This window comes from Myotis lucifugus, unplaced genomic scaffold (genome assembly GCF_000147115.1).
Source record: "Myotis lucifugus unplaced genomic scaffold, Myoluc2.0 scaffold_463, whole genome shotgun sequence".
Lineage (NCBI taxonomy): Eukaryota > Metazoa > Chordata > Mammalia > Chiroptera > Vespertilionidae > Myotis > Myotis lucifugus.
The window spans coordinates 569,693-593,891 of NW_005871511.1; the positions used below are offsets into that span (position 1 = coordinate 569,693).

Genomic DNA, 24,199 nt, shown 5'->3' on the forward strand with positions numbered 1-24,199 from the left:
TTTCAAGATGGCGGCCGCCATGGCGGAGCTTCTGCGGCCCGGCCGTTACGGCTGCTGCTGAGCGGGCGTCAGCTTTCCTCGCTCTCGAACCTGGATTCAGCGAGGGGTTGGGAAGGGCAGTGGACGGCGTTGGGGGGAGGACGGACGAGGCAAGTGCGGGCGAGGAAAGGAATGAGCCTCGGGATGGGGGAGGGGGCGTCCTGGGCGGCGGGGAGTCTGCTCCCACCCAGTCTCCGCCGGGACGGGCTCCGGGGGTTTCGGATACGACTTTCCGGCTCGATCTTGGCCCAAGTGCTCAGCGAGGGAAGAAGAAGTGACATCTCCGAGGGTCTTTGGCGGCCATCCTTCCGATTCCCCCCCTTCGCTCCCCCCGCCCCCCTCCGGCTGCTTCCCTGCGCCGTGCTGCTCGCGGGGCTGGAGGCGTTCATCCGACGCCGCTTTGGCTCCCGAGCCTCGTGGCTGCCGTGTTCTCCGCCTCCCCCTTGGCGTTTCCCCGCCGTCTCGGGGTGAGAGAGCAGGAGGCTGCTAAGCACTGGGAATAAAGCAGGCATCCTTTTTGGTGAAGGGGGGCTCGGCCCTCCGAGTCTCCCGCTCCCCGGCCGCCTTCCATCTATTTTACAGGCTCCTAAGCCAACAGGAGGTCACACTAGCCATACCCCTGGCGAGGCTGAGCTCCTGTGACCTGGCGGACCTGAGTTATCAATTGCCCATCTCCTGATTTTTAAAAATTCACACCCGCGCTGATCCTGTTAGGAAATCACTGCTCTTCTGGAAGTGACCCGGAAGAGACTCCGCATTCCGCTCAGGGGCCAACCAGGACCCCTTCCTGTTCCCTTGCATTTTGCAGAATTCCCCTTGGTTGTCATCGACATGCAGGGTCATTATTGAGAGAGAGAGAGAGAGAGAGAGAGAGGAACTGATAGACAATTGCAATGAAACACTGTCCAGAGGCGTTTATGATGTGGCTAGCGTTCATTCCTAGCCTCTGCACATTTATGTTGCTTTGAGTGCCGCGCTTGGTATTGGCGATACAAAGGTGACCACCTTTACTCCTGGTGCATTCAGTATCCGTTCAGCAAGTATTTTTTGTCCCCAGTTTGTGCTAGGTGAAAATAACTACCTGAGGACACCAAAAAAGCTTTTTAAGGAGTACATATTTGAGCTGGGTCATGCAGGGGCAAAAGGAATTTAGATTCAAGAGAAGGTCATTCCTGCATGGAGGACTGGAATGCAGAGATTTGAGATTTGACTCAATAGTTAGGAAGCCACGGAATGCTTTGCACAAGGAAGGGGCATGAGTATATTTGTTCTTTTTAAAAGATGGCAGCTGTGTTATGGAGGATCAGCTTTGGACAGGAAAACTAGATGAGAGGAAATTGCAGTCATTCAGGTAAGGTAATGAGTGCCTCAGTTGGGGTAGGAGAGTTGAAGGACGTCAGACATTTCTGAAATGTCAAATAGGATTCACCTGGTGGCAGCCCATTTGGTGGTAAGAGGGTGACGCCAGAGTTTTTAGTCTGGGAGGCTAAGTGGTTGGTGATACCATTAAAACCAAGCCTAAGACATGTACATAAAAATAGAGCGGTGCCAACCTGCACTTTCGGAGTGGCAGAACACATGCTCTGCATTCGGAAGCAGTGATTTGAGAGTCTAGACCTGTGCTATTACAGTAACCGGGAGCCACATCTTGAAATTGTAATTAGACCAAATTGAAATGTGTTGTAAATATGAAACACACACTAGATTTCAAAGACTTAATACAAAAAAGTAAAATATCATTAATTTAGTAATGATTACATGTTGAAATATTACATATATATTGGATTAAATAAAAGTATATTAAAATTAATTCCACCTGTGAAACTTTTCAGCATGGCTCTGAAAAAACTTGAAACTACATTTGTGGCTTGCATTATATTTTTGCTGGGCTAACCTGTGGTGGTCTAGACTAATGATAGAGGAATTAGTATGGAGGTGGAATTTGAGCTGGGTCTTGAGATGGTGAATAGTGATGTCAAGGCAACTGCTGGCACCCTCCATTGCCAGTGAAGGCATTCAGATTTCTGTGTTGTTTTTTCCTTCAAGCAGTAGGAAGCCTGCTTAGATTTCTGAGCAGGGGGTAATGTGTGCAGGAGTGTTTCTGAAGATTAATCTGGCTGGAATGTTTAAGTTGAGATAAGGGCAGAAAGACTGGAGGCCAGGAAACAGAAACCCTGCGTTAAGGTACTGACAGTGGGAATAGAAAGAATGACTTATGTGCAAGGCATTCTAAGGGAAAACTAACCAGAAGTTGGTAACAGACTGTTCAAAAAGAAGTAATAAAAGGAATTAAACATCTAGAGTTACAAGTGTTGGTTACTTAGATAATGATGAATTCATGTCTTGGACTTAAGAAAGTACTAGAGGCCCAGTGCACGAGTTCGTGCATGGTTGGGGTCTCGACCTGGCCGGCGATAGGGGCCAATCGGGGCCTGTTGGCCAGGGGGAGGGATCACGGGAGGTTGGCTATGGGAGCGCACTGACCCCCAGGGGGAAGCTCCTGCATTGAGCATCTGCCCCCTGGGTGGTCAGTGCGCGTTATAGCGACCGGTCATTTGGTCGACTGATCTTAACCGTCTCTTAGGCTTTTATATATATAGATTTTTGGGGCTAAAAAAATTTAGCCTCAAAAAAGAACCAATAAAGTTGAAAGGATGAAGTAGCCTGCTAAATACTCCCTCTTTTTATCTCTCAACTTTCTGTACCTTCTTATCAATCATATACATCAGCCAATATCCCTAAAATACAGTTACCTGGGTCATGTCATCTTCCTACTTGACAATGGATCTTAAAATGTTTCTCTGTTGCCTGTAGAACTAGGTCCAAAGTTTCCCAGGCCTTTCACTATCTGGCCCTTTTCTCTTCAGATGCCAGCTCGTTTCTTCACTGGTAGCCTGTAATTTTTTTTTGTTTTGTGCCTTTGTTCATGTTACTGTTTTGTATACCTTTTCTCTTTGTCTCTTTCTACCCAGGTCCTACCAATCCTTAATGAATAACTTAAGATCCCACCTTTTTTATGATTTTCAATAACATAAGCTATTGTGAATTTAAAAAATCTTATTTCCTAAACTTCATATTTCAGCCTCTAATTATAACCAATTTGGTATATTATTACTTTTGTTTTTTATTATGTCTTTTATTATCTTATCCCTATTTGTTTTATGTCAGCTCAAGCTTCCTAAAATTAGGACAGGTTTCTTTTTTTTAAATTGATTTTCTAGAGGGAGGGAGGAAGGGAGAGAGAGAAAGAGAGAGAAACATTGATGTGAGAGAGGCACATTGATTGGTTGCCTCCTGTCCCGTGCCCCGACTGGGATAGAACCTGCAACCTTCTTGTGCACTTGATGATGCTCCAACTAATTGAGCCACACTGGCCAGGCATGACAAATTTCTTTTTTTTGAAAAAAGATCATATATTATACTGTTTGTTGCTGCTCACAGTGTTTATTGTAGGGCAAGACATAGAAATTAAACATCATAATTAAAACTAAAGTAAGTCATTATGCCACATTCATTCGTCTCATTTCTTTATATTTTAGATTTGTAAAGAGCTCTTACTTTGAATTTATGGTGTTTCATCGTATATAGGACTGAGATATCAGTAAGTAATGAATGTCTAATAAAGATCTAGCTTTATTATATTCCGAGAAGTTGTAATAAAAATACTTTTCGTGTGGTGAAATCAGGATCTGTCTGCAGAAACGTTTACCATGAACTCATTCAATTCTATCTGCAAGGTACTTTGTGTTTTCACTTCATGATGGAAGTAAAGTGGGAGGTCAGGTAGATTTGAGATGAAGAGTTTCTCTTCGGCCGTTAACAAATCGCAGGGCGTGTGTTACCTGCTGTTGCATTGGCTCCAGCTCCTGGTGACTCTATAAATGAGTGGTGTCCACAGTGTTCTGCTCAGCTCCTGCAGACTCACGCCTGTGGCTTCTTCTCTGGGGTCAGCCCATCTCATATTTGGTTTCCTCTTTTCCTGCTGCTTTCTATTTTTCCCAGTAGATTGCCACTTTCAAAGAGCCCTGCCTTCTCATGGTGGATGTGAAGTAGGACAGCCTTAGTTTTGTCATTTTTTTGGCCTCCAGTGATGTTTCAGGCTTAACTTGTTCTGAAGCCTACTTGTTCAGATGAATCAGTTTTTTCCTGTTAGCTTCTTCACTACCCAACTTTCACACCTGTACTTAGTAATTGGGAATATGAGGGTATGAGTGACCTTAGCGTTGGTCTCAACACACTTTTACTCTCAGTGATTTTTGTTTTTTAATATATTTTTATTGATTTCAGAGAGGAAGGGAGAGGGAGAGAGAGATAGAAACATCAATAATGAGAGAGACTCATTGAATGGCTCCCTCGTGCACACCCCACACTGGGGATCAAGCCTGCAACCCAGGCATGTGCCCTGACTGGGAATCGAATGGTGACCTAGTTCATAGGTCGACACTCAACCACTGAGACACGCCAGCTGGGCAAGGCTAATTTATTTTATTTTTTTAATTGATTTTTGTTTTTCAGGGAGAGAGAGAGAGAGAGAGAGAGAGAGAGAGAGATTAATTTGTTGTTTCACTTAATTATGCATTCATTGGTTGTTTCTTGTATGTGCCCTGACTGGAGATAAAACTCGCAACCTTGGAGTATCTGGAAGACACTCTGACCAACTGAGCTACCTGGCCAGGGCTAAGGCTAATTTATTTTTAGGAGCTAAAATCTGGAATGTTTCTGTGGAGCTTTGTTTTGCTAGTGAATATTTTTATAACATTTGTTTAATAGCCCACAATTCTAGTTTTAGGTCCTAAATCTCAATAGATGTGTTCATGTTATATTTTCTTGAAATGTGTGTAGTAGGTGTCCCAACATAAATTCTATCTTTATGTATATATTAATATTTATGAGGAAAGGTTAATTAACTTACCCAGAACCACATAGGAGCAGATTCAAATTTGAGTCTGATTCCCAATCCACTACTTTTCATTAAATCAAACTGGGGAGCCACTGCAGTATTCATTGTAAACAATAGTGTGTAAGATGTTCGTGCTTTTAAACTTAGCAGTGACGGAAAGGGGTCTTTAACACGTTAAGCGCCCAGCCTGTTCTGTCTTCCGGACGGAAAGTATAGTGTCAGTCACCGGTGACTGGGCGCTTAACGTGTTAAAATGTTTGCTTTTCATGTTTATGGAATTTCTGCCCACTTAGAAATTATATATAATTTTAATTTGTCTAGTGTGTATATTAGGCTGTACTTTTATGCTTAATTATATATATTTTTCTTTTGAAAGAACTGTTTGGACTGTTGTTATTATTGGACCAAAAAGAATGACATCTATTATCAAATTAACTACCCTCTCTGGGGTTCAAGAAGAATCTGCTCTTTGTTATCTTCTTCAAGTCGATGAATTTAGATTTTTATTGGACTGTGGCTGGGATGAGCACTTTTCTATGGATATTATCGATTCCCTGAGGAAGTACGTTACTTTTAATATTTCTAGACTTCTAGTACATCAACTTTTCTACATTGTAATACTATTTTCATGTTAAATAGTGTTTGCTTTTTTTGCTCTAATTTAGTTTATAGTAAAAGACTTAATTTTACTTATGCCAAAGAATGACTATCCTATATAATAAAAGCCTAATATGCTAAGTGCCCAGTCGTCTGGTCGAATTTTGTGCACCTCTAGTTTTCACTTATAAAGTTTGATCGACTAATAGGCTATGTTATTTGAAATTCAACATACTCTTAAGTTAATCGTTACTTGGCTAATGGATCTCAGTAAAAATTTTGCACTCAAATTTTAGAAAAGAGTAAGTTTATAAGAATTTGAAGAGAGAAAAAAACCTTCCATGTGAAAGTTCTACAATCAGATTGCATGAGCTTACTTTTTGATCTTTTGATGCTAGACATTGAGAATTGTTGCTCAGAATAGTGACGGTGAGATACAAAACAATAGTAACCCATTGGAGAAAAACTCAGTAATGTTTGCAGTATTGTACTAATTAGGGAAGGAAAGAGGACTTAAACATTTACAAAACTTAGAACTTGTAGCAAAACATTTTTTTATTTTGTCAATGAGAACATATGCTTCCTTGATTAAGTAAAGTTTTACTATAATGAATATGCTATCAGTTGCCATGATAAATAGCTGGGCCAAAAGTCCATAATCAATATGTGGCTGTTTAAGTATTTCCTCCTTCATTTCTGAAATTCCAAACTGAGTTCTTGAACTTTAATTAATGGTACGTAAGGTAGACATTTGAAATCAGCTTACATGTGGTATCTACCGTTTCTCTTTCTTTTCTCTTTTAAATGTGTCTATACACTATAGACCTAGTGTGACTTACACCATGATTTTGCTATCTATACAGCACAGGGGTGGTTAGAATTAATATTTGTAGGCATCATACTTTGAGCTCTTTTACTCCAGCATAGTCTTCAGTTCAGAATGCTGAGAGGAATCTGAATTGGTGAATTAGTTTGAGTGTCCTGCCTTCATCCTTAAAACATGACTAGGGAAATGGTAATGTTGCTGGTGCTCTTCCAGGCACGTTCACCAGATTGACGCGGTGCTGCTGTCTCACCCGGATCCTCTCCACCTCGGGGCCCTCCCGTACGCGGTCGGGAAGTTGGGTCTGAACTGCGCCATCTATGCGACCATTCCTGTTTATAAAATGGGACAGATGTTCATGTATGATCTTTACCAGGTAATATAAGCAATTAAAAAAAGTTTTAACGGTTCTGCAGTGATCATTTTTAACCTTTTATTTGTGTTATCCTTTTAGTCTCGACATAATACAGAAGATTTCACTCTGTTCACGTTAGATGACGTGGATGCAGCTTTTGATAAAATACAGCAGTTGAAATTCTCTCAGATTGTGAATTTGAAAGGTAAAAAATATTTCCATCAATAAAATAATTGGACTAATGGGATTTACCTTACTGAAAAATGCAAGGGGAATTTGTAGTAAAAGCTGTAGGCACTGTGGTCTGAGGAATAGAAAATTAGCATTTTTTAATAAGAACTCTGAACCTCCCCTGAGTCATTTGGACTGGAAAATATTCCAGACGAAATACTAACAAAATGTGAACAACTCGCCTTTTTGTTGTTAATCCTCACCCAAGGATTTTTTTCCTATTGATTTTTTAGAGATAGTAGGAGAGAGGGAGGGGGAGAAAGAGAAAGAGAGAGAAACATCGATGTGGGAAAGACACATCGATTTGTTGCCTCCCATGCGTGCCCCAACTGGGGCCAGGGATCAAACCTGCAACCCAGGTAAGTGCCATTGACCAGAAATCGAACCTGTGACCCCGTGGTGTGGGGGTGGACACTCTAACCATTGAGCCCCACTGGCTAGGGCAACAACACCTTTAACTTGGGAACGACTTATTTAGTGTCTACTGTGTGTAATGCACAGAGGTAGCGTGGGCAGATCCTCCTGGGAGCTCACAGGTCGAGGAGAATAAGCAGCACAGACAGCTGGCTGTAGTGACTGACGGAAATGGAATGCGATGGCAGCATAAAGGACAAAAATGACTGCATTCTAGAATCAAGCATTAAAAAGTTTATTCTCATTAAGGCAGGAAGTTACATAGTAAGTTTATATTTACTATCTACAGAGATAATTGTATTAAAGATTTTCAGATATGAACCCTGGCATTGAAAAAATGGTGCAACAATCTTCCTGAAGATTTAGCCAGGAAGTCACAGTGGTCTCAATAGATGTGCATTACTGAATTTTTCTGTAGGATAAATTCTTTAATGAGGTTGGAATGGTCAGTTTAGAAGTTAGCAAAAATGTAAATACTTTATAATTGTGTGTACAATATAAGTAATAAATTTTATTAGTTCATACTAAGTAACTTACTAGTAATAGTAACTTTAAGTCCAATCTCTAGCCTTTTATTCATAAGCACAAATATGTCTGTAAGAATCGTAATAAAGTGATAAGAGCATTTGCTTCCATGAGGGAATGGAGTAGCCAGGGGACAGGAGAGTGAGACCTGCATTTCACTGTATGCCTTTTTACTTTTGAATTTTGTATCATTGTCTATATTACCTGCTAAAACATAGCTTACAAATAAATAACCTCTCTGTAGGGATGTAAAAGAAATCTGAGTGTTGTCATGATCTCGTTGACCTAGGAAAAGGACATGGCTTGTCTATCACACCTCTGCCGGCTGGTCATATGATAGGTGGGACCATATGGAAAATAGTCAAAGATGGAGAAGAAGAAATTGTTTATGCAGTTGACTTCAACCACAAGAGGGAGATGTAGGTATATCAAGAGAAAAGCTAATAGAAATACAGTTGGTATTATTTTATACTTTGGAGGGAAAATTAGAAACAGTTATTTTTTTAACCAGAAATCTAAAGATATTTAAATGCACCAATTAGTGAATATTTTGAAAATTACTAATTATTTGCATTGTAAGGGAAAACTATGATACTAAGAGATAAAAAATATATTTGAAATTTACATGTTAGTTTCCACTCTGTAAAACAGATTTCTCCCTGGAGATGCTGCAAAAGAGATACATTTTTGTATATCAAACTATACTTTATATGCTCTTGACCTGCTATTTAAAGGAAATTTGTCTTTTTTTTGTAGAGTTAGTAATTACCATATAATATAGTTATATTTAAAGTCAGATTCCCTTTAAAAGGAGACACAAGAGTTTAATTTTAAATACTTCATTTTGTATTCATAGCATATTATATCAATTACTAGAGGCCTGATGCACGAAATTTGTGCAAGAGTAGGCCTTCCTTCCCCGGCTGCCAGCACTGACTTCCCTCTGGCATCCGGGACCTGGGCTTCCCTCACAGCCCCGGCTTCATCTGGAAGGTCGCCCGGCAGGACGTCTGGTCTAATTAGCATATTACGCTTTTATTATTATAAATGTCTGAGTGATGGTGCTCTGGAAGATCTTGGTTTTCCTTTTTTTTTTTTTAATTTACCAGATTTTCTTATCAGTGAGCATGTATGTATACTTTTATAGTTAGAGGAGGAAAAAGGCCTTATAAAAGACGTTGCTTATTTTCAAGTAAGATTTTCAGGTTTATTTGAAATAATATAAAATATTCCTCTTCTTCAAATTTGTTACAGCCACTTAAATGGATGTTCCCTGGAAATGCTAAGCAGACCCTCCCTACTTATCACAGATTCGTTTAATGCTACATATGTGCAGCCGAGGAGAAAACAGAGAGATGAGCAACTTCTGAGTATGTATTACATAAGGTCCTTTATAAAGAGCCATGGAAATGCTTGGTAGAGTGAATTGCTGCTTATTCTGTTCTGGTTTTCATTTTTCTTGTCATAAGAGATTGTCTAATTCTAGTTATTTAAAAAAAAAAAATACCTATGTGACCATATCAAAACAAAAAGATGCTTTCATTGGTTTGAATTTAATTTTTGTGGAATAGGTATAAAGATTGGCTTCTCCCTGCCATTCACCATATGGCTAGCTCTCCCTGGCACTCACTGGTATATGTCTAGGGAATACCAAAATATAAAGATCTTATATAAATCAATAAGAACACAACAGTACTTTGCTACAGAATTAAAGATAACTTTATTTTCATGTTTTCACTATAAAAACTATGATTTATAAATAAGCCATTACTAGGCCAGGTACAAAATAAAATAAAAAAATGAGAGAGAATCATCGATCTGCTGCCTTCTGCATACCCCTCTACTGGGGATTGAGCCCGCAACCCGGGCATGTGCCCTGACTGGGAATCAAACCATGACCTCCTGGTTCATAGCTCAATGCTCAACCACTGAGCCACACTATCCGGGCTTGGATTCTACTTTTAAACATTTTTTAAACCACTGCCTTTGTCTATCTACTTAAAAAGTATAGCTCGTATACTATGTTACACTACCTAAGAATGTTTTCAATTCTTGTTTTTGCTAGAGTTGGTTTTGCTAAATATTTTCAAGCACACTTTTATCTAGAGCAAGAGAATCTATTTAAATCTGTTTATAAAGATGCTTTTGTTAGCAGAGAGAATATGATCTATTTTATTCTATAGGCATACATACACATATATAAAACATGTTTGTATTAGTGTAAAGTCCACATTAAGGGTTGGAAACCAGTGATTTCTAATGTCTCTGTGAAAAAAAATTGAGAGTCAATGGCATTGTTTTTCACTCTTAGAAAGATGTATTCAGAGAATAAAAAGTATTTGTAATAGCCTAAACAGAATTATTTTATTTTGTACCTGACCTGGTAATGGCTTATTTATAAATCATAGTTTTTATAGTAAAAACATGGAAATAAAGTTATCTCTAATTTTGTAGCAAAGTACTGTTGTGTTCTATAGGGATTTTACACTCTTGTTTTCTAGCAAATGTCCTGGAGACACTTCGCGGGGATGGCAACGTGTTGATCGCAGTGGACACTGCAGGCAGAGTTCTGGAACTTGCGCAGCTCCTCGACCAGATCTGGCGAACTAAAGATGCAGGACTGGGTGTGTACTCCCTGGCACTCCTGAACAACGTCAGCTACAATGTGGTGGAGTTTTCCAAGTCCCAGGTTTGTCTTTACATGATCATTTGTAATATAGTTTGCTACAGACAACACTGTTTTAATTGCCCTTTAGATTTTATTTTTCTGTTGAAGAGGTTGCGATGATGACAATAATAATAGCTAAAAATTAACCACTTACTGTGCTTTCTGCTTTACATGTATTATTTCATTTAATCCTTATATACCCTATGAAGTAGGTTCTGTTCCCCCCCCCCCCGCCCCCATTTTACAGATTGGGCAAGTTGCTTCTCCTCTAGCACTTAGTGTGGCAAATGGGGACAAAAATTAAACCAACCTCTTAGGCCAGTGGTCGGCAAACCGTGGCTTGCGAGCCACATGCGGCTCTTTGGCCCCTTGAGCGTGGCTCTTCCACAAAATACCGGCTCTTCCACAAAATACCGACTTCTGCACATGGGCCACGCAGTTTCAATCGCATTGTACGTGCGCGCCAGCACGTGGTATTTTGTGGAAGAGCCACACTCAAGGGGCCAAAGAGCTGCACGTGGCTCACAAGCCGTGGTTTGCCGACCACGGTCTTAGGCTATAAATGTTAGAATTCATTTTTCTCTTCTTTTTGAATAAACTTGTCCTTGAAATAGCAATCTCTGGGCTAAGATACTCATTTAGAACTTATACGTAGCCGTCTCAATAGGCTTAAAGTAATTTATAAGTGAAACATAATGCAAAATTGGAGTTTTGGGGGTGACTACTATGGGTGATGGGATCTAATGGGGGCAGAAGCAGAAAATAAGCTGCTTGTCAGAAAGTTACAAATTTAAGCAACTAGTGGTGGTGGTGGGGGGGGCGGGGGAGGACTTGAGCTAGAACTTTAACTTCCTGACTGTGGTAGGATACATTGAATTTATAATATAGCATTTTCTTATCATTGTCATCTTTCCCCCATATTAGGTAGAATGGATGAGTGACAAATTGATGAGATGTTTTGAAGACAAAAGAAATAATCCGTTCCAGTTCCGCCATCTCTCTTTGTGTCATGGTCTTTCTGACTTGGCTCGAGTACCCAGTCCTAAAGTGGTACTTGCCAGCCAGCCTGACCTGGAATGTGGATTTTCAAGGGATCTCTTTATTCAGTGGTGTGAGGACCCTAAAAACTCCATCATTCTAACTTACAGAACTACTCCTGGGACTTTAGCACGTTTCTTAATTGATAATCCTGCTGAAAAAGTTACAGAAATAGAGGTAAGTGCTTGCATATGAATTTTATCTTAACACTGTTTTGAATACATTATAAAACTCAAAACTTTCAAGGTTTTTATCAGAATAACAGTAGAGAACCTTTAATAGCCCAAATTTCAGAGCTACTTAGTTGGAAATCCTCATTCTTGAACCCTTCCATGGTCCCCTCTGGAACCACCCCAGACGGTATGCACATACACTGTGTTCTCATTTCCCCTTTGAAAAGTTGCTCTGCGTCCTTTCCTTAGTTGGAATCCGGCGCTTTCTTGATACTTTCTCCTGTAGCCCTCTCAAGCAGACGCTCTTTTTCCTTCTTTCTCCTCCTTTCACGTTCCACGTACTTTGGGTGGGGTAGGTGTTCTTGTTATGTATTGCAGCTTTGAAGCCATTTCTCTTCCCTCTGCAGTTCTTAAGTCAGACTTGACAATATACTCACCCCTCCTTGTTCCTGGCATTTACTGATCTCTTGGTCATTCTGTCACTCATCTGTGACTTCGGACCCTGGTTCATAGCCTTCCTGTCCACTCGTACTCAGGACTTCATTCGTGATGACTTTAGCATTCCTTTCTGCCCAGTTCCTTGGCTCTCTTGTTTCTTGACCTCTTATTCCTTAGTGATCTTTTCCTCTATTCCACCTCAGTATCTTTCCCACCTTCATGCTGTGTATTCCCAGGGTCATGCCCTTAACCTTGTTATGGATGAACAACTTCCACATCTCCACTACCTCAGGCATCCCACCCTGATGTTACAGATGACTCTCTTACTGCCATGCCAACAGTTCTTTGGTCCCATGGGGACTTTAGGTTCATGAACTTCACCACTTTTGCTATCCGTCCTCCCTCCAGCTTTGAGTCAGTGGTCCATCATTACTCTGTGAACACCTTTAACTCTCTTATCCTTTCTGCCACTGTGCTCACCTGGCAAAGCCTTGGCTAGTTAAACCATTTGCTTAGTGTGTGCCTGTATCCAAGGATTTAAACGCTCTGCTGTGGGGACAGGTTTTCCTGCCCATTCATGACCTCACATCTCAGAAGGGCACCCAACACTAGCACTCAGCATTTTGGGGCACTTTTCTGCACTCTCCCATAAGACAACGTCCTACCTTCTTTCTTCTCAAAACGCCTACAGCTCCATCTCAGTCCTCACCCATAGCACATGATGTTGTGGGAGTTGTTAACAGAAGTGGGAGTCAGACGGGAATTCCCTTATCTTCTCACCACTAAATAGCCTCACCTGTTTCTGCATCTGCATTGCTGCTGCCTTGTTTCCTGTTATAGGAGCAAGACAGTCAAATGACCGTTATGCCAAAAGACCATAATATATCAATTTTCCAAAACTAGTATCATTAACCTGAAATTTATAGCAATTGATATTGAATGGGTTAATGACTGCCAGTGCTGGGCAGAGTTTTAAAAGACTGCTTTTCATTTTGTCTTCATACGGCCATTTTAAGGGATGTCTAGTTTTAAAGCTGAGTAGGAAGAGTATCTTATTAACTCTACTTAAGAAAACCATAGTAATAGTAAGTAAAATCTGATATGCATTCACTGTAAATACAGAATTATTGAGGAAGGATTCAAAGCAAGCACACCAATTTAAAATACTGTCTTTTGAGTTATTTAATAGCTTAGAAATACAAAGTTTAAAGAGCTCAAATATTTGAAACAGTTTCATCAGATATGAAATGCTGTATTAGAAAATATTAATAACTAGAAATTCAATTAAGGCAGATATGCCATTTGAGGAATTCTTAAAAGAATATTAAACGTGGTTTAAGTTTGAAAAAAATAGAAAATGATTCAAAGCTGAAACTTGAAGTGTTAGGTTTTTAATTTTTTTCATAAGTAGTACTTATGCTCAGGATTCATTCCCGCTTACCTTGTTAGGGATATTTCTTGTGTAGTTACCCTTTTCTGTCCAATATCTATTATTTCTTCCTCTACTTGGTACATCCAAAACAATTTTGACTATGTCTCCTCTTCTCCCAAACTTCCTTTTCTTTGAGTTTTCTCATCTCAGGGAATAACAGCATTTTCCATATGTTTACGCAAGCCAAAAATCCAGAAATTAAAAAAAAATGTTCATTGAAGTATAATATATATTGAAGAGTGTGCATAGTGTACGCATACAGTGTGATGAATTTTCACAAATTGAACACACTTGGCTAGCCTGTATCTAGACCAAGAAATAGAATATTACCAGTACCTCGGATGCCCCCTTTCTGGTCTTCCCTACCTCTTTCTTCCTAAGCTAAAAACTATCCTGACTTCTAATGCACAGATTATTAAAACTTATTTTAACTTCCTTACCTTTCTTTTAACAGCCATAATCATTCTAGCAAGAAGTCCTTCCTATTGGCTTGACCTCCAGATATAGTCTACGTGTCTTCATGGCTGTTATTTGTTTTTCTTATTTTAGAAATTGCCTATATATTTGATCTTTTCTGATTTGTTGATCATCTTTTTCTTAGGAAAACAGTAGCTTCTGCTAGTCATATAGTGCTGCAAATAGATTTTTCAGTTTCCTTTAACTATGAAATTTAAAATGTTAAATAGATTTTATTTTTTATACTGCCACTAGAGGCCCGATGAACAAATTCGTGCACCAGTGGGGTCCCTTGGCCTGGCCTGTGGGATTGAGCCAAAACCAGCTCTCCGACATCCCCCAAGGGGTCCCAGATTGCGAGAGGGTACAGACCAGGCCGAGGGACCCCACAGGTGCACAATTGGGGCTGGGGAGAGACGCGGGAGGTTGGCCAGCCGGGGAGGGACTGCAGGAGGACTCCAGGGCGTGTCTGGCCCATCTCGCTCATTCCTGATGGGCCAGACCCTAGCACAGGGGTGGGCAAACTTTTTGACTCGAGGGCCACAATGGGTTCTTAAACTGGACCGGAGGGCCGGAACAAAAGCATGGATGGAGTGTTTGTGTGAACTAATATAAATTCAAAGTAAACATCATTACATAAAAGGGTACGGTCTTTTTTTTTTTAGTTTTATTCATTTCAAACGGGCCGGATCCGGCCAGCGGGCCGTAGTTTGCCCACGGATGCCCCTAGCAGCAAGCTAACCTACCGGTTGGAGCGTCTGCCCCCTGGTGGTCAGTGCATGTCATAGCAACTGGTTGACTGTCTGCCCCCTGGTGGTCAGTGCATGTCATAGCGAGTGGTTGAGCGGCCTTAGCATATCATTAGCATATTACGCTTTGATTGGTTGAACGGCCAGTTGACTGGACATTTAGCATATTAGGCTTTTATTATATAGGATATTTATTCATATTTTCCTTACGGCTTTTAGGGTTTATGTCATATGTAGGCCTTGCCTACACTAAATTGTAAAAATACTTAGCTGTATTTTCTTTTCCTTATTAGTGATTTGAAACCAGTTTGATTTAAATTAAGCCCATCCTAGAAATGGGAAAGCTCAATTTTTGTACTAATCTAAATAGGATCTGTAAGTGCCCATAATGGACACTTGAATAATTTCAAAGAAAAATTCAGTTTAAAAATGATGAATCAATTTAGAGATGCAATATATCTCACACCTCACTTACCTTAATCTCATAATGATATTTCCTTTTGTCTGCTATTTCTCTTTAGTTGAGGAAACGGGTAAAGCTTGAAGGGAAGGAACTTGAAGAATACTTGGAAAGAGAGAAGCTAAAGAAAGAAGCTGCTAAAAAACTTGAGCAGTCCAAAGAGTGAGTTATTTTCAGACATATTATAATTTTACATATGTAATTTGAGAAAAACATTTCTAAGATAAAAAAGTTTAATTGAAAATATTTAACTTTTGTTTCAACCTCATTACTTTCGTTACATCTTTCAAATGGTTCTGGAATATCAAATTCTTTCGTTGCTAATATTAATATGTATTTATTAACTGGCAGTTAATGCTATGTTTCACAAAATGTCAACCCAATAATATTGATGATTATATTACCATCCAGTTAATATTCAGTATTCAGTAATAATTATATGCGCATTAATTCAAAATCTTTAGGGGACTCTATGACCTTTATCTAGTCTAAAATCCTCCTAGGGCCGATATAGATTCCAGCGATGAGAGTGATGTTGAGGAAGACATTGACCAGCCTTCGGCTCATAAGACTAAGCACGACCTGATGATGAAAGGTGAAGGCAGTCGGAAAGGGAGTTTCTTCAAACAGGCTAAAAAGTCTTATCCCATGTTTCCTGCCCCAGAAGAGAGAATTAAATGGGATGAATATGGAGAAATTATCAAGTATGTGAGCAAAACAAGCTTTTCTTTCTTACAGATTAGAGGTATCAAGTGTGTTATCACTTGAGTCCAGTGAATTTGGTCTTTCTGGTCTTTGTGTACCTTGTTGCTTTCTGAGAACCTCAGCTTGAAAAATGTAGACTTACAGTGTGAAATGTAAAAGTGGGAAGGTGGAGGAACATCTAGAGAATTGAAATTAAAGGAGAGCTGGTAGTTTTTGTTTGTTTTTTTATACTCAGGTATCACTTTTATTATTTTTTTAAATATATTTTTATTGATTTCATAGAGGAAGGGAAGGGAGAGAGAACTAGAAACATCAATGATCAGAAAGAATTATTGATTGACTGCCTCCTGCATGCCCCCTACTTGGGATCGAGCCCCAACCTGGGCATGTGCCCTTGACTGGAATTGAACCCAGGACCCTTCATTCCTCAGGCTGATGCTCTATCCACTGAGCCAAACCAGCTAGGGCGGAGAGCTGGTAGTTTTATTACTTAGAACAGAGGTCCTCAAACTACGGCCCGCGGGCCACATGCGGGCCGCCAAAAACATTTGTTTTTTTACTTCAAAATAAGATATGTGCAGTGTGCATAGGAATTGGTTCATAGTTTTTTTTTAAACTATAGTCCGGCCCTCCAACGGTCTGAGGGACAGTGAACTGGCCCCCTGTTTAAAAAGTTTGAGGACCCCTGGCTTAGAATGAAGACTTCTATTTCCCACTTAAAAAGAGAGATAAAGGGCATGCATTGGAAAGAGACATAGGATAGGAAGAACTTTCGATGGGTGGGATTATGTTAAGTTTGGGAAATGGGTTATGTCTCAGATAGTGTTACACGCATGTTTTACTTAAGAAAAACATGAGATAGCATGAGTGGAACCATGGGAAATCTACAAAGTCTATACCCACAATTAGAAAAAGAACTGAAATCACATGTTCTAATCTCAAATCTGAAAACACTATCCTGTATAAAGACCCCTTAGGGTGCCATTGCTTCCAGGTAAATGTCAGTGCCTTAGCACAGTGCACGATGTCTTTCACGACCTAGTTTCTCCCTCCTGTTCTGTGATGTTTCTACATCCTTCTGCTACGTCCGTGTTCTCCAGCCTTCTCAGCTTCCTTCTCAGCTTCTTCATGTTACCCCTTTGCACATGTTGTTTCTTCTGCTTTGTGCCACCTTCCCATCCCAGGTGTCTGGGCTGCTAAATCTGGCCCCACAAACTATTGGAAACCTTCCCTGGTTCTTCCTTGCTACCTCAACACGGTTCCTCTCTTGTACTCTCTTTGTACTTTCATAATACTGTCTTGAGCCTATTGTGGACTTAGGTTTTAAACTCACTCTTGGGTTTAATTAGGAAAATTCCACTGTCTACTTGGACGTCTAAAATAGTAGAGAAGAAAAATAATCTAAACAGCATTGGTGAGTTTGCTTACCATCCCAGTTAATTAATGGCCAATCTGTTTAGCATATGGATGGTGCTTTTTAGCTTCAGTTCCTTGTCTGAAAAATGGGGTAAGAATTAAACAAGGTTGTTGTTGTTAAGGCACTTAGCATCGAGTCTGACTCATATAGTAAATGCACTTCAGGTGGCTGCTGCTGCTGCTGCTGTCATGTGGATGACAATGGGCGACTGGGCTTCAGGGGAAAGAAGCTGCAGCAGTCTAGGTGCTGGGTAACTGGTGGGGATTCCAAGGAGTGTGAGTGGGTTTGGGGGTGGGGCCTAGACAGTAATCACAGGAGTTAGAGAAAACAGTTTTAAAAGTTTGTTTTTGAATTTTAACATTCAACTCTCTGATCCTGGAGGTAAAAATGCGAAGATAGATGTGTTAACAGTTCGTTGTAATAAAGACAAGGGCTTTTGCAGGAGCTGATGATTTCGCATGTCAGTCTTCTCGTTAATGTGCAAATGGAGAGCTACCTGCTTTCTGTGAGCAGGGGTGGGAGGACTGGGGGTCTTAAAGAAATCAAGGATGTATGAGATTTATAAGAATTGGGAGGTGGCCAGGGAAACCACAGAAACTGGAGACAAATGCAGAGCCAGGCTGTAATAGTACTTACACTAACCGCTAAGATCTGATGGCCTGTCTGGGGGCTCTCACTGGCTCACAGGCTGTGTTTTAAAGCGCACTCCTTAATGGCCATGAAGAACATAATATATGCAGTCATCTGATAATTGATGTTATGAAGTTGCATTGGCTTTGGATCAACTGTATATTTAAGTCTTGAGATATGTGAGGAGTCTAAAAATTCTGCCATCTACTAGTCAGTTATAGTAACATAATATTAGCTTGTTTGTTACTACTTCTAATTAGAGACTTATTATCTAGACCAGAGGATTTCTTGGTGCCAGAACTTCAAGCCACTGAAGAAGAAAAAAGCAAATTAGAATCTGGCTTGACAAATGGAGATGAACCCATGGATCAGGATTTATCTGATGTTCCTACCAAGTGTATTTCTATGACAGAATCTATTGAAATCAAGTAAGTGCTTTCATTGCATTTTGTAAATAAAAATTTCAAACACTTGAATTATATAATTTACGTTGTTTCCAAAGTGAAACTTCTGAATATCCTCTAGTAAGTTTGCACTTTCAAAATTTAATTTTTCATGTAAAGACTTGTGAAGTATGGACGTATTTTCTCTTCATTAATTATATCTGAATGCCAGAGTAATTGAATTGGTGGAGAGGAGGGGTTAAACATTAAATTGTACATTTATATAAAGAAACATTCTTTTTGGCATTTCTAGTATGTCTAGTAGCAGGTGAAGGCATAAATTCATAGGTTTAATTTTCCCAAGTGCTTGTTTAATATACTCGGCTTAGACATTTCCAGTGTCCTAATATCTTAAAACTGCTATCGTGATCTTCAGAAAACTTTGTTTCCTTCTCTGCTTGGTACAGTTAACACCAGTAAATCATCATTTTGGAATTTAAAAAACTCAGTAGAGAGCAAATTGGTTTATATCTGTCCTGTGATATCATATAGTATTATTCTTGGGTAAAGCTAAGTTCTCAGTGCTGCATATCAGCAGTTTCGTAAAGGTCTCTCCAGAATGGCTGGACCCGTTTACATTTCACTAGCAGAGCAGGAGCTCCCTCTTCCCTGTTTCACCGGCACATGAGGCTTATCCAATTCTTTCATGTTTCCCGTCTCATGGGTATAAAGTAATATGTCAGTGCTATTTCCATTTGTCTTACTGTGATTATTATTGAGTTCGATTATCTCTTCAGATGCTTGTTACGGTTTTTGTTTTCTCTTATGTAAAGTCCATGTTTATATCTTTTGTGCGTTTTTCTCTAGAGGTTGCTGCCTTTTTGTTAATTGATTTGCAGGAGTTGGGTGTATATTCTGGATATTATTGCTGGCTGGTTTTAGACAATGCCAATAAGTACCACCTCTCATTCTAGTATTTGTTTATAAGAGTCGCCCATGGTCTACTTCGTTTAAAAACATCTTTAATGTTGATGTAAGGAAATAATAGAATATTTCTCATTAGGTATTTGGGGTTTCATATTTTAAAAGTCTTTCCCTATCCTTGGTCACAAAAATAATTCTTATATTTTATTCCTTAATCTAAAGCTTTACTTTTTTTTTTATGACTTCAACTCAGCTGCTGTTTTATATGGCATTAGGTCAAGACCCAGTTTTATTTTTCGTTATATAGTGAGCCATTTTTTTCTAATAACACCTATTAAAAAATCCATAATACCTCCCTCAAATACACATTAATAATAATATAACACACGTGTGTTCTTTAAAGCCTCATTTTATATACTGTATATGTTTCTTTCCAGATAATAAGTCATTAAATTCTAGTTTTTGAATTATCAGAAAAGTAAAATTGAATAATTATGTCTAATTACAGAGCCAGGGTTACTTACATAGACTATGAAGGACGCTCTGATGGGGATTCCATTAAAAAGATCATTAATCAGATGAAACCCCGACAGTTGATCATTGTCCACGGGCCTCCAGAGGCCAGTCAGGATCTGGCCGAGTGCTGCCGTGCGTTCGGGGGGAAAGACATTAAAGTGTACATGCCGAAGCTGCACGAGACCGTGGACGCCACCAGCGAGACCCACATCTACCAGGTGAGCGTGCCGGCGCTAGAGCCACACACAGGAAGCACTTCCTGCTGCAGGTTAGGACAGACAGCTCCATTAGGAATATAGCAGTGAGTGACACACACATGGTCCCCTGCCCTGGCAGATCTTAGTCTGTGGGGCTTATAGCAAGGAGATAGTATTTATCACACGGTTTTACCTTTGATAGAGAAAGTAGAGGATGTTACGAGAGTCTAAAGAGGGAGACTAACCCATATTTAGAGGCTACAAAAGATTTCCCAGAGGAAGTGATTACTAAACCAAATCCTGATGGATGGATTCTCAGGGATGTATATAGAGTAGGAAAGAGAGGGAACTACATTTGCAAAAATATACAGCTGAGGGGAATGGTGAGTGTTCAAGAATTCAAAAGTTTTATAAAAATTCACAGATGTCAGGGTTCTACTAATAGAAAAAAAAAAGGAGACAGGCACAGAAAATAGGAATAGAGGAGAAATTGATTAGTTCTTATTTGTTAGTGGGAGATGGTGTCCATTAAGGCAGAAGTGATATCTATATTTGTTTGGAAAAAATGGATTAGAATTTACCAGGCAAAACTGTCATTCTGGCCAAAACAGGAGGAAGCAACATTCTAAGAATAGGGAGTTGTGAAACCTCATGGCTTATTTAGGAAACTGTAAGCAACTCCGTGCTGCTCTAGTGCCATCAGGTATTGGGGAATGACACTTACCAGTGGTTTTCAGCCTCCTGTACACCTGGGGAATCTTTGGGGGAACAGGGGTCTCGATGCTCTTAGTTTCACTAGTTATATTCGAATCATTGCAAGTGGGGCCCTGGCACTGATAAATGGAAAAAAAATGTGCTGTGTGACCCCAGTGTGCAGTCTGGGTTAAGAAGCTTTATTTTGGAAAGTAGACAGGGGCCAAGTGACCTTACAGGTCATTAGGTCATTACCAGTCATGGTGAAGATCAGATGAAGTGAACGATTTTGAAATTTTAATGCACATTTCCAGACTTAGAAAATGATAGTAATAGGTTAATTTATTCATGGGTTTTATTTCTCTTCCTCCCCTTTGCATGTGTAGGTGAGATTAAAAGACTCACTTGTTAGCTCCCTTCAGTTTTGTAAGGCAAAAGACGCTGAACTGGCTTGGATAGATGGTGTCTTAGACATGAGAGTTTCCAAAGTGGACACAGGAGTTATTTTAGAAGAAGGAGAACTGAAGGATGATGGAGAGGACTCAGAAATGCAAGTGGACCCACCTTCAGATTCTAGCGTTATCGCCCAACAAAAGGCCATGAAAAGTCTGTTTGGAGATGATGAGAAAGAAACAGGTGAAGAAAGTGAAATCATTCCTACTTTGGAACCCTTGCCACCTAATGAGGTAGGAAAGCGTGCGCTACTTCTATCTTTTCCTTTATTTGTCATCCTTGAATTTTCCATTTAAAATATATGTCATATTTAGGCTGATTTTAGAGTTTTTTAGATTACTCGTTGTGTGTGTGTGTGTGTGTGTGTGGTATGGCTAGGGAATAATAAGTTAAAGGAAACCGTTAGCAGATGTTGTTATAAGATACATAATTGTTTCATGATTTTTTTTTTCAGTATGGACTTTTAAGTTTGATGATTGTGAGAATCGTCTACCTGCCTCTAATTGGGAGATTTATAGTTTTCTAAGAATGTCATACTCCTGCACCCCAGTTTTGTCTGTTGTCAATTCAGTTCAAATCACTTGGTTTTGATATAGTTAGAAATCTTTATTTAGTACAAATATAATTCTAGTCTAGTATTGACATGTTCTCAAAAGATATCTACTTAGCAAAGGTTTTGGGGAATTAACTTACAACATTAAAACCGTATTATAAGAGTCTTACATGCACGTCAAGTGATGGCTTAGCCCTTCTAAGCAATAAAGAATAGAGACAGCCTCCATCCCTGTCAGTACTACTCTTGAGATGGGGAGGAGTTGGAACTGTTTTTTTCTCTGTGCTAAAGCTAGCACTCATCAAAGCAATTTCAAAGTAGCAGCATTAGGTTGAACCACTTGTCTTTGCGATTCTAAAGCCCGTAGCATCCACTGCTTTCGTTCTGAGGGAGGAGGGAAGTGGCACTGGGATCTGGAGAAAATCTCCTCTGAACTAAGCAAGGGTTTTTGGTTCAGCTCTGCCCGCTGGCACTCTAGTTGACCCCCTTAGGCAAGTGGGTGAGTGAAGAGCATAGCATTACCAAATGTCTCTCTGTTATTATGAGGCATGACTAATAAAATTGATTGTGAAGCATTCAGAAAATGTGAAGGCCTTTGTAATGTCAAATAATGAGGTGAGATTCAGAATAACAACTTGGAATGTGATTTACAGTCTTGAAATGATCTGTTGAAGGACTTCAGGGAATAATAGAAAATGTCTTAAAGGTCATGGGCTGTTTTACTTTCGTCAGGACAGCTATGTGTCTGGTCCTCCATTTGAAGTTCTTCCCCTTTCACCTTATCCAAGGTTCCTGGACACCAGTCAGTCTTCATGAACGAACCAAGACTGTCTGACTTCAAACAAGTTCTCTTACGGGAGGGGATCCAAGCTGAATTTGTAGGAGGTGTCCTTGTTTGCAACAATCAAGTAGCAGTTCGTAGAGTAAGCGTGTTTATTAATTAATAAGGGTTGAATTGAACAGCTGCTTCTGATGTTTTGTCATTTTGAATTCTATAATTCTTGATTGGTAATTTCACAAAACTGAAAATCAGTCATTTATATTCATAATGATGACCTTGAAGGCTTTAAAAAGTGATTCTCAAAGACTTGATAATTTTACTGTAAATTTTTATTTGAATTCTCTGACATTGATATGTATGTAAAATTCATGACTTGAATAATATATCCATATTCCGTGAATCAGAGCAATCCATTTCCTGACCAATCCTAAAGTTAACTTATTTTGGTTATTATGTCTGCATATTAATGGTAGAGAATGTACTAAAGAACTTTTTTTTTTCACTTGGTTTCTAGACGGAAACTGGACGCATCGGATTAGAAGGCTGCCTTTGTCAAGATTTTTATAGGATAAGAGACCTTTTATATGAACAGTATGCCATTGTGTAAAGGACAGCATGTCAAGAAGTATCTGTTTGACCTTTATAAGAAAAAAAGGATTCTTATTCTAAGCTTTTGCGCTTTTTTTGTAATATACAAAAAGAATCTATCAGAAAAACTAAGCGTGCATTAGATTTTTTACAATGTAAATATTTTGCAATGCGCTAATAAGCATTCTACCTTTTGGCTTTGAATGGGAGAGACCTGTGTGCAGGCCTGAGAGGTGAAGGTACTTGCTTTCCTTTTCAGAATCTAACTCTGGAAGGGCTCTTTACTTGAATAAAACAATGCAACTTAGCAAACCAGTTCATGGCCTTAGAGAAACATATTTGCATGAATTCTTGCAAACTGTTTCTTACATTTTCTGGAATGCAAACTGAGAATTATTTAGAAAAGATGTGCTATTAGAAAAAAACTGATAAAAGTTTTTGGAGGCCTACCTAGTTAAAAAAAAAAAGGTAGCGTATGGGCTGTAACTCTTCTCTTGAATTGTAATATGCAGTTGTCATCACATGCAGCATATCCGCTCCATGCCTGTATTTCTCAGATCCACTAGCATGAGGTTGGACACATTTGGTTCAGAAATCAATTTTTATTTCTTCCATTTCTTGTTTTACCAAGATTTTGTTGTTGTTCAGTTTGAATTATAACACCATCATCTGAATACACATAATTCCACAGAATTCCTCGATGTGTTACAGTCTTAAGGGTTCTGTGTACATGTCAGACACAGCTTAACTACCAGCTAGATGACTGTGTTAGAAACTGTTTAGTGCTCTGTTTTCAAGGAAATAAATTTGAACCTCACATTTCGATACGATAATAGTATCACTGATTTACAAGCTGTAAACGTTTTCATCTTTTAGGCTTGCTTTCTCCCAAGTTTGCCTAAGCAGTGGTTAGATTTTATATACAATACGACAAACATAATGTTGAAACTGGAGACGGTCATCCTTTCTGTCCTCACATCTTGGCAGCCCCGATAATAGTATACACCACCTGTGTTTAAGAATAAAAAGGGAATATATGCAATTTCCGTTGAACTTAAAAA

The 24,199-nt window shown here is 39.4% G+C and overlaps 1 protein-coding gene across 5 annotated transcripts; it reads left to right on the forward strand.

The window, feature by feature from the left end:
- CPSF2 (cleavage and polyadenylation specific factor 2) lies at positions 1-24,199 on the forward strand. 5 transcript variants are annotated; one of them, XM_014445537.2, is made up of 16 exons: positions 1-149; positions 3,579-3,640; positions 5,316-5,501; positions 6,576-6,735; positions 6,814-6,919; positions 8,174-8,303; positions 9,139-9,254; positions 10,386-10,573; positions 11,477-11,767; positions 15,360-15,460; positions 15,802-16,002; positions 18,326-18,478; positions 19,866-20,091; positions 21,150-21,449; positions 22,558-22,692; positions 23,065-24,199. In XM_014445537.2, exons 3-16 carry the CDS (start codon positions 5,353-5,355, stop codon positions 23,155-23,157), a joined length of 2,349 nt encoding a protein of 782 aa, XP_014301023.1. In that variant the 5' UTR covers positions 1-149; positions 3,579-3,640; positions 5,316-5,352; the 3' UTR covers positions 23,158-24,199. The 5 variants fall into 5 exon arrangements, with proteins under 5 accessions (XP_014301023.1, XP_023600195.1, XP_023600196.1 ...); XM_023744426.1 differs by lacking the exon at positions 1-149 and adding an exon at positions 1,018-1,036; XM_023744425.1 differs by lacking the exon at positions 1-149 and adding an exon at positions 1,215-1,390.